Below are 15,627 nucleotides of genomic sequence, written 5' to 3'. Positions count from 1 at the left end.
TCGGTTCTGACTTTCAACAGATGATGTTTACTCCATTTTTCCTGGAAAAAGAAGACCACCAAAGCACACTTGACAGTGAGACCGCTGCACATAGCGGTGACAACATTCATGTTCATGCCCTTTGCACCTAAAAAAAGATCTTAGTTGCACTTTTTACCAGCCACCAGGAAATTCTGTCAGAGCAAAAAGACAAACAAAGCCAGCATTTTATCTCCCACACTCATTAATCTGAATTGCAGGGACAAGCAAATGTACACTTTGTCCCAGATACAAGACTTAACCCCTGACTCAACTATTCATACACTTTCCACCCATTTAATTATATAGATTGTCTTTAGGATTTCCAACTGCAGTGCAAAATGGAGAATAGGTCAGTGAACGAGCTCACAATTTAAGAGGCTGTTTAAAATGTGCACGCAAGTTTTAACCATGAGTGTTTCCATGTGACCCGATGAACTTCAGTTCATGTAAGTCATTAAATGGTAAATGTTTCCCTGTTTTGTTCATTTTGGGGCTGAATCTTCAGTGTCCAGCTCGGACAGAATAGATATATTGTTCCTGTGTGTGTGTGTGTCTCTGTGTGTGTGTGTGTGTGTGTGTGTGTGTGTGTGTGTGTGTGTGTGTGTGTGTGTGTGTGTGTGTGTGTGTGTGTGTGTGTGTGTGTGTGTGTGTGTGTGTGTGAGTGAGTGCGTGAAAATCAAAATATTATGGTTCTAGTTTTTGGCAGCCCCCAGCTCCACGTGACATCCTGTGTAACACGTGGGGAACAGACGAAGTGGTTTTGTTTATATAAATCAGGCTCTTTTGCTCAGTCTCTGCCTGTTCATGTCATATGGAAGTCATTAATGTACAGTGAGCTGCAGGAAGAAACGCAGAGCTGCAAAACCTGCAAGACTCTGAAAGTTTAAACTCCTCACATCATATCAAATGTAATTATTTAAACCATTGCAAATCTCACTCACAATAGATCGCATCCATGAGACCAAGAAGATTTGCTTTTGTTTAAAGCCGGCATTTATTGATATTTACACCTCTCCTATGCTGTATATTACCTCCAGGTGTCTGCAGGGAACATACCAGAGATGAAGCTACTCACGTTTCTCCCTGATGAAAAAAAAAAACTGATGTAGGCCATAAGGTTAGAAAGTTTGTTTTCATTCTCTCAACAGTCTCCTCCCACCAGTCTTTCCAGACATGCAACAACACTCTACTGTATGCTCTCTGTCAGTGTTGGAGTGGATCAAAATTTTGTTTAATTCTAAGCAACATGAATTCGTGGTACTTTTTTAATGAGATGAATAAGTGTTTACTTCACTACCACAAGATCAAATTTATTTTGTACCGGGTTCCTTGTTGTTTTGCTCTATACTAAGCCTGTTTAGTTTTGCAGTGTTGACTGGGTTGAGAAGCATAGCAAGTACGTGGCTTTGAACTTGTGACCACAGCACTGAATGTCCATTCAGATGGTTGATCTGCATATCAATTAGGGTGAAAGATGTTGATTTAATCCTTTTCGGTGAAGTTTAATGCTTCATTGTAGTGGTCCATGTGTACACAAGATGGGAGTTTTGAGTTTACATCTTGGTTTGATTTATTCCTGTGTGTATGCGTGCATATCAGTTGCTCGCAGGAAACCACATGAGCACTGCAGCCTACTCCTAAATAGTAAAGGTGTTGACAGCTCGTTGGCCTGAAGGTACAGTGAGAAGTCACAGGATTACTGTGGTGAGAAGAAACTTTCTTTGGTTAAAAGAGGAAAAATCTTTAATCTTACACCTCTGTGTACATCAACTCTAACACAGACAGACTTACAGTATACTGCAAGAAAGAAATACCATTTTCATTTAGTTTAGTAGTGGTTAATGGTTGGTGTTTGAGTCTAACGTCTATGGAGACAAAAAGTAAGAGAATGTGCATCCAGGTAAAGAAAACTACACTTTTTTCAACAGAAAATCAAATGTAATTGCCTTTTGTGTTTCAAAATGTTGCAGCAAATTCCTGAGACAAGTATACATGAAAAACAAGATGAGAATTTCTCGGAATAAAAAAGTAGTTACTTAAAATATTTTAAGGCTAGATAATCTGTAAAGACAGACATTATAATTTAGAGAATGGTGAAGGGTTTACACAGTAGCTTTAAGGATGTATCAAGTGTGTGCAATGTAAGGTTGCACTCGCTACAGACACGCTCAGTAATTTCCTGCCAACAACAATTCATTCTGGTCCACTTGTCCGAGAGTGACACCCACAATAACCTTTGACTTTGATGGGATGTGGATATGATGAAGGGTCCAGTCAGAATGTGAGGGACTGCAGGGAACTGTCTGAGGCTGATTGCAGCCCGAACACGTGAAACAGACTTGGTGCAGACTTGGTTGGACAGTTCCCAAACGTTACATACAGTCAGAACCTGGCCAGCCACCTGAGTTTGTGACATGATATCTGACCCAATTTTGCTTCCAGGTCTGGAGGAAATCAGAGCCTGTCGCCAATATTATTGCGACATGTATTGGCGAGCCCACCTTGTGTCTTGTTCATGACCAAGACAAGGCAATGTCAAAAGCACCAAACCAATTTTCTATCACTATGGAAAGGAAAATTAGGAACATAAAGAAATCACAAATACAATATAAAGTAACAAATATGTAATTTGACAAATTGTTCTAGCAGATTATTTAAAGGTAAGATGACCTTCTCTTGACCCAGGGACGGGGACAACTGATACAGTTATTGCCCGGTGTTGGTGACTCTGTCTGTTGGAGGTCAGAATTCATGGGTAAGGTTGTGGGGGGTGGGGGGGGTGTCTAGCTAATTTGGCACTGTGTATGTGATTAAAAATGGATCTGCAGAGCTATAACAGATCACCAGACAGGAGCCACAACTTTATATAACCTGACAGACATGCATGTTTACACGAAGGATGACACGAAGGACAAGAAGAAGTCCAAATGTTTGCGATTTCTTTCTTTATGGAAAGAAAATTGTTAACCCTGCATCTTGTCCTAACTCTCTGCAACCAAATAAAACCTTGAATATCTCTTCCCACACTTCTTTGTCCTCTCGAGACTGTTCCCATGGTGATGTGCTAGTGCATAACTAGCATTTCTCTACAGGGTGTAGAAAATGGGCCATAAAAACTGAGGGAGTCAAACATTACTTTCAACATAAGCACACGAGTACAATAGATACATAAACTGTGACACTCATTATGTTTGCTCACACACTCAGTCAATCATTCTCTTAATGAAGTTTCAGTGCCTTACTATACAGTATGACATGTATGTTTACAAACAGACATCAGAAGGGCCCCCACCTTGAACCAGCCCCACCCCATGCTGATTTAAGACAAGCTGCTTCCTTCAAAGTGGGTCAGGGTCTAACTGTTTGTTTACTGACAGGCTGAAAGTGTCTGGCTGATAGCATGCTATTATCTCCAACCCCACAGTCATCTGGTATCACAGCATCTGGTGACTGCATGTATTTATCTGTACCGCTTGTAATAGGCCTTCCTGCCACCACAAAATAGACCAAGTATAGCTGATGATGGAAGTATGCCATTGTGCGTGTTTTCCACTTTCACTCATAGGAACATGACATGCTGAACTTACATTTAATGGATTCAAATGACCTCAGTGATATATTGAGCTGCGTGACGTTTAACTAAGGTTATGTAAATGCAACTCTTGCACCGCCTGGACCTTGGAGGAAGTCCTGTATTTATAGAGATCAGCCAGGCCAGTAGCTTTTCCCCTCTGACCATAGACCATTGTAGCACATACCTCAGCACAGGCGTGTGCTACAGTTTAAAGGACCCTGTGCAGCTTCAGGAAGGCACTTCAGGAATGTGTCAATGGACTTGAAGAATGTGATCTATACTTGTGAGGTTGCTCAGTTGCACTCCATAGTCAGGGTTTGAGAAACTACAGGCAAGCTATTTCCAATGACACGTGTACTGTGGGCCTACTACACTTACGAAATACAAGTGAACTTTTCTCTGTGAGGATTCTATTTTTGTTTTTTTCAAATGATCATGTCCTGACGATTAAAAAGGGAGGACTTACCTTGAGGACCTTTGCCATCAAATAGATACTGTTTATATGAACCTGGTCCCCCCAGTATTATCACTCTATGCAAAAGGAACATCTATTTTTTGCCTATTTGCCTATTTTGCCTCTGTCTTTGATAACCCTTACTTGTGTAAACACCACATGTTTATCTCACATACTGTCAGCTGTAAGAGATTTTATCGCCATGCCTCACGTTTTGATGCGCAGCATGAAATGAGGAACTCCTTTACCCTGCAATGGATTATTTACTTGTGTATATTACCTTGACTCACGGTTTATGATTGTGTTTACTGTTTCATTGATATCCAGGAAATCAGAGTAATTCATGTTTGTCTCTGACACACACACACACACACACACACACATACACACACACACACACACACACACACACACACACACACACACACACACACACACAGTTAAGTGTTTATACAGGTGCAGTGAATTATCATCAGTGAACTATCATCAATTTTAGTTTTATCATTAACCAGTCAGTCTTGTGATTTGATGAGACTTTTCTTCCATTATAGACAAAGTAAAAGTGAGAGGGAATGATCCAAGGAGTGTGGGTGGTGGTGTTGGAATGCAGGAGTAAACAAGGTTGTCCTTGACGTGGCATAAGGTGTTATAATGCCAGCGACACTCATCACCATCAACATATTTATATCAACTAGAGCGTCCCGTGGACTAAATGTAGGAGCATATGGGCTCATCCCCTTGCTGCTGCAAGCTCCCATACTCACCCATGTTTCACTTCCTCACGTGTCTGGGAATGAGGGGGCGGGCCAAATGGATCCCCTAGAAAATGGGTTGTCAAGTTAGCAGAATAAGGCCGTTGGGATCTCCCTCACATTGGCATTTCAAGGCACTCCTTGCCTTACAGCACACATTTTAATCCCCAAATTCTGACGAACTACACTGTGTCGTCCAGAAGTGTAAGAAGCTTTTAAATATTTAATTTACTTCCTTAACTGAATAATAGTCTATTAAAAGACCATGGTTAGGGTTTAGCCATCCAGTGACCTCACCTTACATATCATAGTAAATAACATCCATTTGTGTTAGACCTTGTATTGTAATAATCAAAAGAATCCATTAGATAAACTGAGCCAAACTGCAGACAGATGAGTGATAGATTGAATGACCGTTAAGCTAATGAGGGTTAAAAGGGTGGGCAAGATAAGATGGGTTACTTTTTCTGGGTCACACTACCTACAGTATCATTCATTCCCTGTGGTCATGGATATTTGTACAAAAGCAGGTTCACCAAATACATTCTGTGAAGTCTTGATTTAGCTATAGTACAGCTAATCATAGGTTACTCTCTGTGATTGTTACACCTCATTATTTCCAGTGTTGTATGATCTGCGTCATAAACGTTTATCATACTGTTCAGAGTTGTGTCAGTAGTATTTTTATTTATTTTATATTGGTGCTTTTGAGTGTCTGACAGAAAACGTTGGTATTTTAAAGAACACATCACTCCTGCCCTGCAGCAACTTCATTGGCTCCCTATCAAATCCCACATTGACTTTAAGATTCTACTCCTCACTTTCAAGATCCTTTACAACCTGGCACCATCATATCTCTCTGAACTTATTCACATCTACACACCTTCCCGAACTCTCCGATCCTCCTCTGCCAACCAGCTCCCTGCCCCACCTGCCAACTTAACTACCATGGGGTCAAGAGCCTTGAGCCGATCTGCCCCCCAGCTTTGGAACTCTCTCCCACCAGACATTCACACTTTGGACTCTGTCTCCACCTTTAAATCCCGCCTGAAAACGCACCTATTCAGAGTGGCATACTCTGTCTCACACTGACTATGCAATCACATTCTTGTTTATTTATTGTACTAATGCACTTTGTAGTCACATTCATATTTATTTTCTTTATCTTTGCACTAAATGTTACCTGATTTATATTGTTTGATGTACTGTTGTTGTGTTTTATGTGCCTTTTAAGGTGTACTTGAGTGCTTTGAAAGGCGCCTTTAAATAAAATGCATTATTATTTGAAACAGGTCAGGTGAGGCATGATTTTTTTTTAATCAATACTGATTTAAATACCTCGCTTTAGTGTATCTACCGAAACTGAGCACAAATCCAATATCACCACTCTCTTTTCCCAAAGTTAAAATCTCTACACGTCACTGCATAGACCTTTTTGGAATCATTTTATGTAAGGCGTCATGAGGCCTTTGAATTCAAACCCCTTTAATGTAGATCAGTGAGCAATAAGGTCAGTCTCTCAGCCGATACCAATCAAGCATATCAGATTGGCACATCCCTATTACGCACCATGTCTGGTGTGCTGGATAATTAATGTGCCATTAAAAAGCATGTTACCATATAATTTCTTTATGTTCTGCTATGTCTGTACAAGGCTGGATTTCTTGTAGCTGCTGCATCTGGAGTTTGCAGTGACTGCCATGTTTTAAGAAGACCACACATTATATAATGTGCATGGAGGAGATTGTTCAACATTGCATCACTGCTCATGTCATTGCTGGATTGAACGCCCTGTGGCACAGCCTGAGCCTATTGTCCTGGGGCATGGACCAATGACATGTGAACGGAGGCTGCACTAAGTTGACAAAATCACTGACACACCAGTGAGGCCTGGGTGAGTAGGCTAAAAAGATAACCATGAACACATAATCACTGGCATCTTTCAGATATAATCATTAATTATATGATTATAATATCAGTTTATCTTAAGCTAAATTGTTGAAAAGTTGAATGTTTACTACCTGCTTCCAGATTAGATGCACAGAGTGTAGGCTACATATACATAACCCGAACCCTAACCCTTTCTGTCTGATAACCAACCGTAGGACATGGAATTTCAATTTATAAGATATCTAATAAAAATGTATAACAGTTAAGGATTTTTGGACTTATGTCACCATGGGTCACCTAATGTTAAAAAGTTCATAACACACCCATAGAAATACACACATGCTCCTGCTTGACCACACTGTCGAGGCCCACTCTACACCTTTGCAATCTCACAAGTAAATCTTTCACATGGTAATATGACACTGCTGCGGTTCTCTTTCCCGAAAGATGGACTAGCATGATTAAGTCAGTATTGTTCTGTTGATCCTTGGATCAGGAGGTCTGGGAAACCCAGAGTGAACCCCCTTACACACACACACACACACACACACACACACACACACACACACACACACACACACACACACACACACACACACACATTGCTACACACACACACACACACACACTCTTTCTTTCTCTTCATTTGTTTTGATTTACATTTCACACCAGGCCACCAAGAAGGCCTTACCTGTGGGGCGCACTCACACTAGGGCCAGAGCAGAGTGGGTGCCCTGTTTGAATGCTGATCATTTAATCCCCTCCCTGCCCTGGTCTGGGATCCTTTCTTCCCATTTGTAATCCCAGTGCAGGACTGGAACATCAGAGATTAGTGTGTGATTAGACTGTAGCCGTCCAGTGACCGGAGCTTTGCCTACAGTACCTTGGCTTGGTTTGGCCTGGCAAACAAGTCAGACTCATTAGGTCAACTGCCACTCACAAAGAGATTTACAGTCTTTGGTTGGTTGGGCATGATCCTTTACTTAACACTGTGCCATAGTAAAATTCATGCACCAGAATATGGAGCTCTACCCTTCGTGCTATTGGTGCAATATTTTTGCAGTTATTACTCACAGTTGACACCAAAGATGCTTGTCTCCTCACAATTTATTTTATATTTGTGGAAAAAATTAATATAAACTATGTTTAGGGCTTCACACCACTGAAAAATGTTTAAGTTTTGTGTTTTGCAATGTTCTTCCTTTAAAAAAATACTTTAATAACAGATCCTGAAATATCGTTATCTGTGGTCTATTCATAGTGGGGAGGAATTCAATTATCTACCACTGGAATGCATGTTATGTTGCAAAAAGGATGTTGTTCTCTGAGATATTGATGATACACTGTGAAGATAGGAAGATTGTTTAGATAGTGTTTAATTTGCGTAAACAAACATATAGTTAATTCTGACGAACAACACATTGATGTCTTAAAGGGGATGTACGAAGCATTTTAAACGCCTTCTGAAGCCTCCAGGAAGAGTGCTGGACTTTAAAGCCAATTTGACATAGTGGCCAAACCATGTAATTACAATGTCACATGACACTTTTGGGCCTAAAAAAATACTTTTTACCATAGACTTACATTGTGAAAGAGATGTCTGTAAATCAACTAGTGTCATAACCCCGCGAAATGACTAATTTAACCATCAGAAGTTAATCCATTCAGTCTGATCCCATTTCTTAAGTCCAGAAGAGCCACCTGATTTAGTCATTTATCCCCATTCAGGTTAGCCTGAGGGCTAAACCACAAATAAGCAGTCTTGGCCAGCGGAAGTCTCTACTGAGCATGCTCCATGGACACATTGAGCCCAAATAGTGTGCACAGTATATTACATACAGGTATTCTTTACAGCAGGAAGTCAAGCATCACTGAGCAACTTTGATAGGAATGAACGGGGCAACGGGTAGATTATACACTAATTAAAACATACTTATTAGTATTATATTCCATTTCTGCTAAGTGCATCTCATTAGATGACACTATGTTCTACACACTGCACCTCTCAAAATTTGACAAATTCTACAAGCGAGTCAAAGTCAAACTTGTAATGTGAAAGAGTAATTGTTTGTATAAATAATTTGCTTTCACTTCAAATTCTTTGCTTAGTTTTCATTTCAAGGTTATTTCACACTCCAAAGGGTAACTGCAAGATAAAACGTGATTTGCAAGCTGCAGCCTGTCTCAAAAGTAACAAGAATAGCGAAACTTCAGCTCTACGTACATTTAAAAAAAAAAAAATGCCTTCAGTGTTGTGTTTTTGTCTAGTATTTTTCCTGTTCTCCCCTCCCCCCTGTTTTCTCTCTCCTTCCTCTTTGTTTGCTTGATCTTGATCCTCTCCGAGGTGCCTTGTCTCCTCCCAGCGACAGCAGCGGCTCTGTGATTGGCTACTTGTGGGAGGAGGCCGGACCTGATGACTGCCTCTGCTGTGTTTTCTGCCTGTTGGACCAGCTCACGCGTCAGTTTCGGTCACAGCAAGACATCGAGGACGACGCAAGCACACGTTGCTTCAAACCCCTTTTTCAGTAGCTTTTACAGCTACATACGCGGTATTTTATCACACGTACAAACACGGCTAATACCCAGCCGAACGAAGGAGTTTTATAATTTGTTCTAAGGCAACGAAAGGAAAGGGAATAAAGGATTTTTTTCTCGCCCGTGTCCTTCCTGTTCAGCCCTTTTGTTTTTCCCTCGAGCAGCAGCGCCCCCTGCGAGCCAGCAGAGAAGAGAGACGAGCGGCCTTAGCCTCTTGCCTCCCCTACATCGTGGGTCCACCCAGCTTAGTTGTCCGATGCGGAGTGAGGATGAGTCCCGCTCTGGAAGCCCTTATGCAGGCAGACGGGACTCCTTATCCCGGAAAAGGGGTAATGCTTGAACCCTTCGTGCACCAGGTGGGGGGTCACTCCTGTGTACTAAGATTTGGGGAGCAAACAATCTGCAAGCCCCTCATCCCCCGAGAGCATCAGTTCTACAAGAGCCTCCCCCCAGAGATGAGGAAGTTCACCCCCCAGTATAAAGGTAAGGTGCCCACCCCAATCCTGGAGTGACTATCAACCTGTGTGTTAGAACAGAGCGTGCGTGATGTTGTTTTGGTTGCCAGCATTAATCATTTCCTCCCCTTTTCCTCATCTTTGTGCTGACAGCTTGCAATATGTGGCTAAATTCTGTATTACAAAGGGTCAATAAATGCATCTATTAACTATTTTTACTTAAGATAAAATATGCTTTATGCTTTATTGTCGCTTAATGGAAATTATTCTTGGACTCCGAGTTACTGCATCACATGCAGCTCCCAACCATACTTGCATACACACAAACCTTACATCCAATTACATTAATTTAAATAAAAACACTACAGCTTATGAAACGAGGAAAATAGTATCTCACCAGTATTGCAAGTTCACCACACGACAAATATCGTGTTGCACATGCTGTTGTAAACCATCTGTAAAATGGTCTGGGATTATATATCATTTCACCAACACAACATTTAATTTCAGCTGTTTAATGGATAATGCATTTTGTTACTCTGAAGGTAAAAGCTTGTATTCGTGAAGCACGGTGGTCATGGTTTGTTGCAAGGGTTCAAAGAACATGGTGTACACAGCAGCACACTATAACATGTATTTTGGTATTTATAGATGGGTGCATTCCTGATTTAAAGGGCCACTTATTGTGGCTTGAGTACAGGGTTGCTCAGGATGGAGCCAATGGCAGACATCCAGTTCTTTGTCACCCTCATGTTTGATGGAGTAGCTGCTAAGCATGAGTGCCTGACTACCCTGCCAGGAGGATGAGCAGCCAGGGGTCCTTAAAGTGTTGTGGCTTGCTTTTAAGTTGGCCATGGTTTCAAGGCGGGATAAAATTCCACGGGGATCGAAAATAAATTGGACACATCGCCAGGGGAGTAAAACACAAGTCAGCTTGGGAGATTTACAGGTCTGGTTTCAGGTTCATCGTAGAAACACAGACATAAATACACAATTTCACCTACATGCATGCTTTTAAATGGAAAACCATGTTCCATAGTTGCATCCAGGTCCACAGTTTCATGCTGATGCAGACGTCTTGAGGCATTGTATGACGGAGGTCAGGCACATGCGTGATATCTGACTCTTCAGTAATGCAGCATGGGACTATAAAAAGACCCATGGTGACGATGGTGGGATTTGTAGAGCAGATAGTAGAGGAGTTCTCTGATGTCTCTACATTAAACTATATAGTACAAGAGAGAGAGGTTTCAAACTTTATTTTTAAAGAGGTATTTCTGATGTTGTTATGAACCGTGCTTGGCGAGATGGAAATTTCAGTCATATCCAATTACCTTTGGCATACATCAGTGTAGATGTTTGAAGACATGGAGACAAGATGGAGAAGTCGGTGTCGGTAAGATGTTTGCAATATTTTCTGTAATGGGTGTATTTCATAATGGCTCAGAGGATTTAAAATTCAAGATGCAGGCCTGAAAGCAGGATCTGAAAGCTTCAACCTATGAACTTGATGAAATAAAAGTCACCGATAATGATTTACAGCTCTGTCAAATGTCTTATAGTCTACTATTTAGTATGATTTATGAGCACTTCTCATGAAATTAATCAGTGACTCACAGGTTCCCACACTCCCTGACGCGGTATAATGACAGTGCAGCTCTTGATTGCCCAGCACAGTCCATCAGGACCAAACTTAAGTAGGCAGGGCTTCATGCAGGATGGTGATGTCAGCACGCATGACATCAGCCAGGCCTCAGGCTGCGGAAGAAATATGGTCGCTGGGTCCTCAGGCCCGCTGTGTAACATGCAGAGTTTCACAGTGCATTTACAAAAAAATATGGGCTTTATTCAGTCAGGTTTTTCACAAGTAAATGGTTATGTATTCTTCGTTATTCAGTGGCTGTTTTTTAATATGACCACTACTACTTATGATGTTGAATGTATTGTGTTGTAGATGGGATGCTACTGTTTTCATATCTCTTCCACTAATCTCTTGGTTTGTTTGGACCACATCCCTCCTTCCTGTGTGTAGTTTATCTGTATCAGCCACTGCAGCTGTGATGTTTATTCTCAGTGTGACACCTCCCCCACACAGAGACACGCTGTACGCAGGCCCTTGTAGGGACTTTAACTCTCAGCAAACAGGGGCCTACTGGGGGGCCTGTTTGTGGATCCTGACATAAATTAGCATTGACATTAAGGTACACAGTGCTTCTTTTATCATTAAGGTGAATCTAGAAACATCTGTTAGCTGGTTTGCTTTTGAGTTTGTAAAATTGTGTTAATAACCACTTCTAAACAAATTGTATAAAATGTCTTTCAGTCACTGAAAAATTATCTTAAAATGTTTGTTCAAACATGTCACAGCTCTTGTTGCATTTGAGGCCTGAATCATGGACTGATGGTGTGGAAAGACTGTTTGTCACAGAGTCATGGCTTATGAGTGAATCTGTACTGTGGTTATGTAACATTTCACAATGCTGTTTCATGTATGCTTTTGGAATGGAAAGAGTGAACTGTACTTCATTTTTCATTGTCACTGCTGACAGCTTGAAACTCTGTATATGAGTCTTTGTGTCTGTTTCATGAGGATGTTTGGCAGTTGCTTAATAAACGTCCTGCTCAGCCTGACACATTTTAGCCTTGTGTGGTATTTTCTGTCTCTTGTTTCTTCCTGATTACAATATAGAAACACTGTTCATGCTCTGACATTTGCTATTAATGATATAAAATGCTCTGACCAGCTTTGCTCTTCCATCTCTTTCTGTCTTATTCATATCTTCATCTGCCATATAATATGTCTGTTTTCTGTTGATTCACGTTGACACATGAACATGTCAGTCGCTGTCTGAAAATATCTTTAAATGTGAATAAAAAGACAGCTGGTAAGGGCTGTGTCAGGTTTATTTGTCAAATTATCACCAAATAAAAATGACTTTAGAGTTGACTCTGTTATTCTCCTTGTCACCCTCTCTCAGGTGTAGTGTCGGTCAGTTTTGAAGAAGACGAGGAAGGGAACCTGTGTCTCATCGCTTACCCCCTCCACAGCGAATCAGGTGACCTAGAAAACAAAGATCCCTCAGCAGATTGCGAGCCCAAGAGCAAGATGCTCAAGTGGAGCAAAAACAAGCAGTCCCCTTTGCTATTAGACAACGACAACTATAGCAAGGACAGAGCTCGACAGAGCCGTAAAGAAGACAAGATCATGAGGTGAGGATGCTTGCTTAAGCTCTTTAATGCAGGTATAGACAGCCTTCATGAATAAGTTGTGTATTGTCAATGCTGACATTTCTCTGTGTTGTCACCTTTGCAGCTATAATCGTGATGAGGTGCAGCAGCAGCCGCAGCAGGCAGAGGTTCTCTACTTCAGCCTGGATAAAGGCAATGTGGTGCCACAGATCAAACACAATCCCTGGAGTCTCAAATGTCACCAGCAGCACTTACAGAGGATGAAGGAGAATGCAAAGCACCGTAACCAATACAGTATCCTTTTTATCAATGACTGTGCAGTGAAGCACCCAGTAATACAGGGAAGTAATTGTTAAAATAAGTATGTATATACTTTGTATTAGTGTGTAAGTCTTTTGTTGTTGTACGATCCTTGACCCCCTTTTACAGAGTTTATCCTTTTGGAGAACCTGACATGGCGCTACACAGTACCATGTGTCTTAGATTTGAAGATGGGAACTCGCCAACATGGGGATGATGCAACGGAGGAGAAGAAAGCCAATCAAATTCGCAAGTGTCAACAGAGCACATCTGCCTCTATTGGAGTGCGACTCTGTGGCATGCAGGTACAATATTGAAAGTTTAAGTTATTCTATTCTGTTTATATATCTGGAGCTGTTATACTGATGTTCCTGTATGACCCCCGCAGGTGTACCAGTCAGACTCTGAACAGCTGATGTTCATGAATAAGTACCACGGGCGTAAGCTGACCCTAGCAGGCTTCAAAGAGGCCCTCTACCAGTTCTTCCACAATGGGCGTCGCCTGCGTCGTGAGCTGCTGTCCCCCGTGCTGCGCAGACTCCGGGAAATGCAAGCTTCCCTGGAGGCCTGCGAGTCCTACCGTTTCTACTCTAGTTCCCTACTCATCATCTATGACGGAGACCACCCCATAACTCCCTCTAGACCCAGACACCGTGGTGGGGAAGAGGGCGATGAGGATGAGCCATCAGATGAAGATGAAGAAGAGGAGGAGGAGGAAGAGGAAGGGGCCTTTGGTTTCCCTCGTTCCTCCTCAGCAGGTGTGGCCGGAGGGAGCAGTAACAGTGGTAGCAGCCGCTCTTCCCACAGCACAGGAGAGGCCAGCAGCCCCACAGTGGACGTGCGCATGATCGACTTTGCGCACACAACCTGTCGGCACTATGGTGAAGACAGTGTTGTGCATGAAGGCCAGGACAGCGGTTTCATCTTCGGCCTCCAGAACTTGATCACCATCATCTCCCAGCTTGAAGATCACAGCACTGACTGAGACTGCACTGGAGCCCAACATGGTCTAAATTTCAAGGCTGGGAAGAGCTCACTGAGCTAAAACCCTGCTACTCCAAGGTGCATCGTCCTCACACCTACATGGGGGTCTGACCCTCCTCTGCTTGGAGGGAACCTCAGACACTTCAGGGTCAGGGGAGAGCCTGTGTGGTCGTTCCTGCGCTCTCCCTCACCTGCCAGAGGTCAGGGCTGCCTGTGCCCTTACTTGCACTTTTCTCTCTGAGACTGCTCCTTTTCTTTGTTATAAATGATAGGAGAAATATTGTGTGAGACAGAGGTCTCTCAACAAACACAGGGACTCCTTTAGCATCCTAGGACTCTCCTCCACCTCTCCTCCTCTGGTACACACATTTCTTTATTTGTAAGTTCTCTCTGAGAGAGAAAGAGTGAGGAGGAGATAATTGAAGCTCAAGTGTAGTTCTAGGAGCCTGACATGGTGCTTTACCTGTGACATGAGGTTGTCGTTTTTTTTTTTTTAATGAAGTTTGGACTGCCGGTCCCTAACAGCACAGCACATTGTTAGAGGGGAAGGTGACTGTACAAGCTGACCTTGGCTCGCTAGGTCAGCAGCCTTGTAGCAATCGACAACTTGAGCTTCTGATAAGTGTTTATATTGGTGTTTCTTAAGACCCTTGTAATAAACATGGTGTGTGTGTCCAGATTTACACTTTGTGGCAGAAGAACACAATTATTTAGGTATAGAAGAAGGGATTTGCCTTTTTTCCAACAGTTGTTCTCCCCTGTTCTTAGTTGCCTACAAACGAAAGACATTTTTCAAGGGGATAATAACCCAGTTTTGTCACTGTCTTTGTTTTCGTCTGATTTTCTCCTCTTCATTCCTGAAACTTCGACTAAACAAAGAGAATATATTGATTAAAAAAACACTAGCTACAAAGGCTATATAGAGGCTATTTATTTGAAAGGATTGTTTAAAAAATGGAAACGACTACATTCCATATAACCACTCTAAATGTTCTGTTCTGATACCGACTTTGATTTATTTTGTTATTGCAAGAGCTGATATCTCTTGTATGTGTGTTAACAGTGTCTTGGAAAATAAAGGCATTCATTTGTGGTATAAAAAAAGAGGCTAGTGTCTATCTTGTGTTCATTTATACTGTGTTTTTGTAAATAATATGCATGGCATAATATGCCATGCATAATATGACACCATCAATGAATACATCTGTACTAAAATGTTGCAATGCTGTCGAAAAAATTAGTCATTGTTTTTGTTAATTTCTAAAACAATTGTCATCTTACCATGTCATCCTTCACCTTGCACAACACTTTCAAATGTAAGTCTAATTGATACACAGTGATGCATTGCAGACCTTCTTTACACTGAACTGGAAGAGTACATCAGTTCAGAAGAAAGAAGTCTGTGCTTAAATAATCAAGATGTGTTTTGAAGCAAAATCTTCCAGTATTTATTTGTGTGTACACACCAATCAG

General features: G+C 41.7%; 1 protein-coding gene across 1 annotated transcript; it reads left to right on the top strand.

Annotated features, from left to right (window-relative positions):
- Positions 1–9,155: 9,155 nt before the first annotated feature.
- LOC133977632 (inositol hexakisphosphate kinase 2-like) lies at positions 9,156–15,261 on the top strand. Its single transcript, XM_062415848.1, has 5 exons — positions 9,156–9,709; positions 12,660–12,891; positions 12,995–13,164; positions 13,300–13,475; positions 13,559–15,261. Exons 1-5 carry the CDS (start codon positions 9,496–9,498, stop codon positions 14,153–14,155), a joined length of 1,389 nt encoding a protein of 462 aa, XP_062271832.1. The 5' UTR covers positions 9,156–9,495; the 3' UTR covers positions 14,156–15,261.
- The last annotated feature ends 366 nt before the right edge of the window (positions 15,262–15,627 follow it).

This window comes from Scomber scombrus, chromosome 3 (assembly GCF_963691925.1).
Source record: "Scomber scombrus chromosome 3, fScoSco1.1, whole genome shotgun sequence".
Classification (NCBI taxonomy): Eukaryota; Metazoa; Chordata; class Actinopteri; order Scombriformes; family Scombridae; genus Scomber; species Scomber scombrus.
This window is presented reverse-complemented; position numbering and strand designations above follow the sequence as displayed.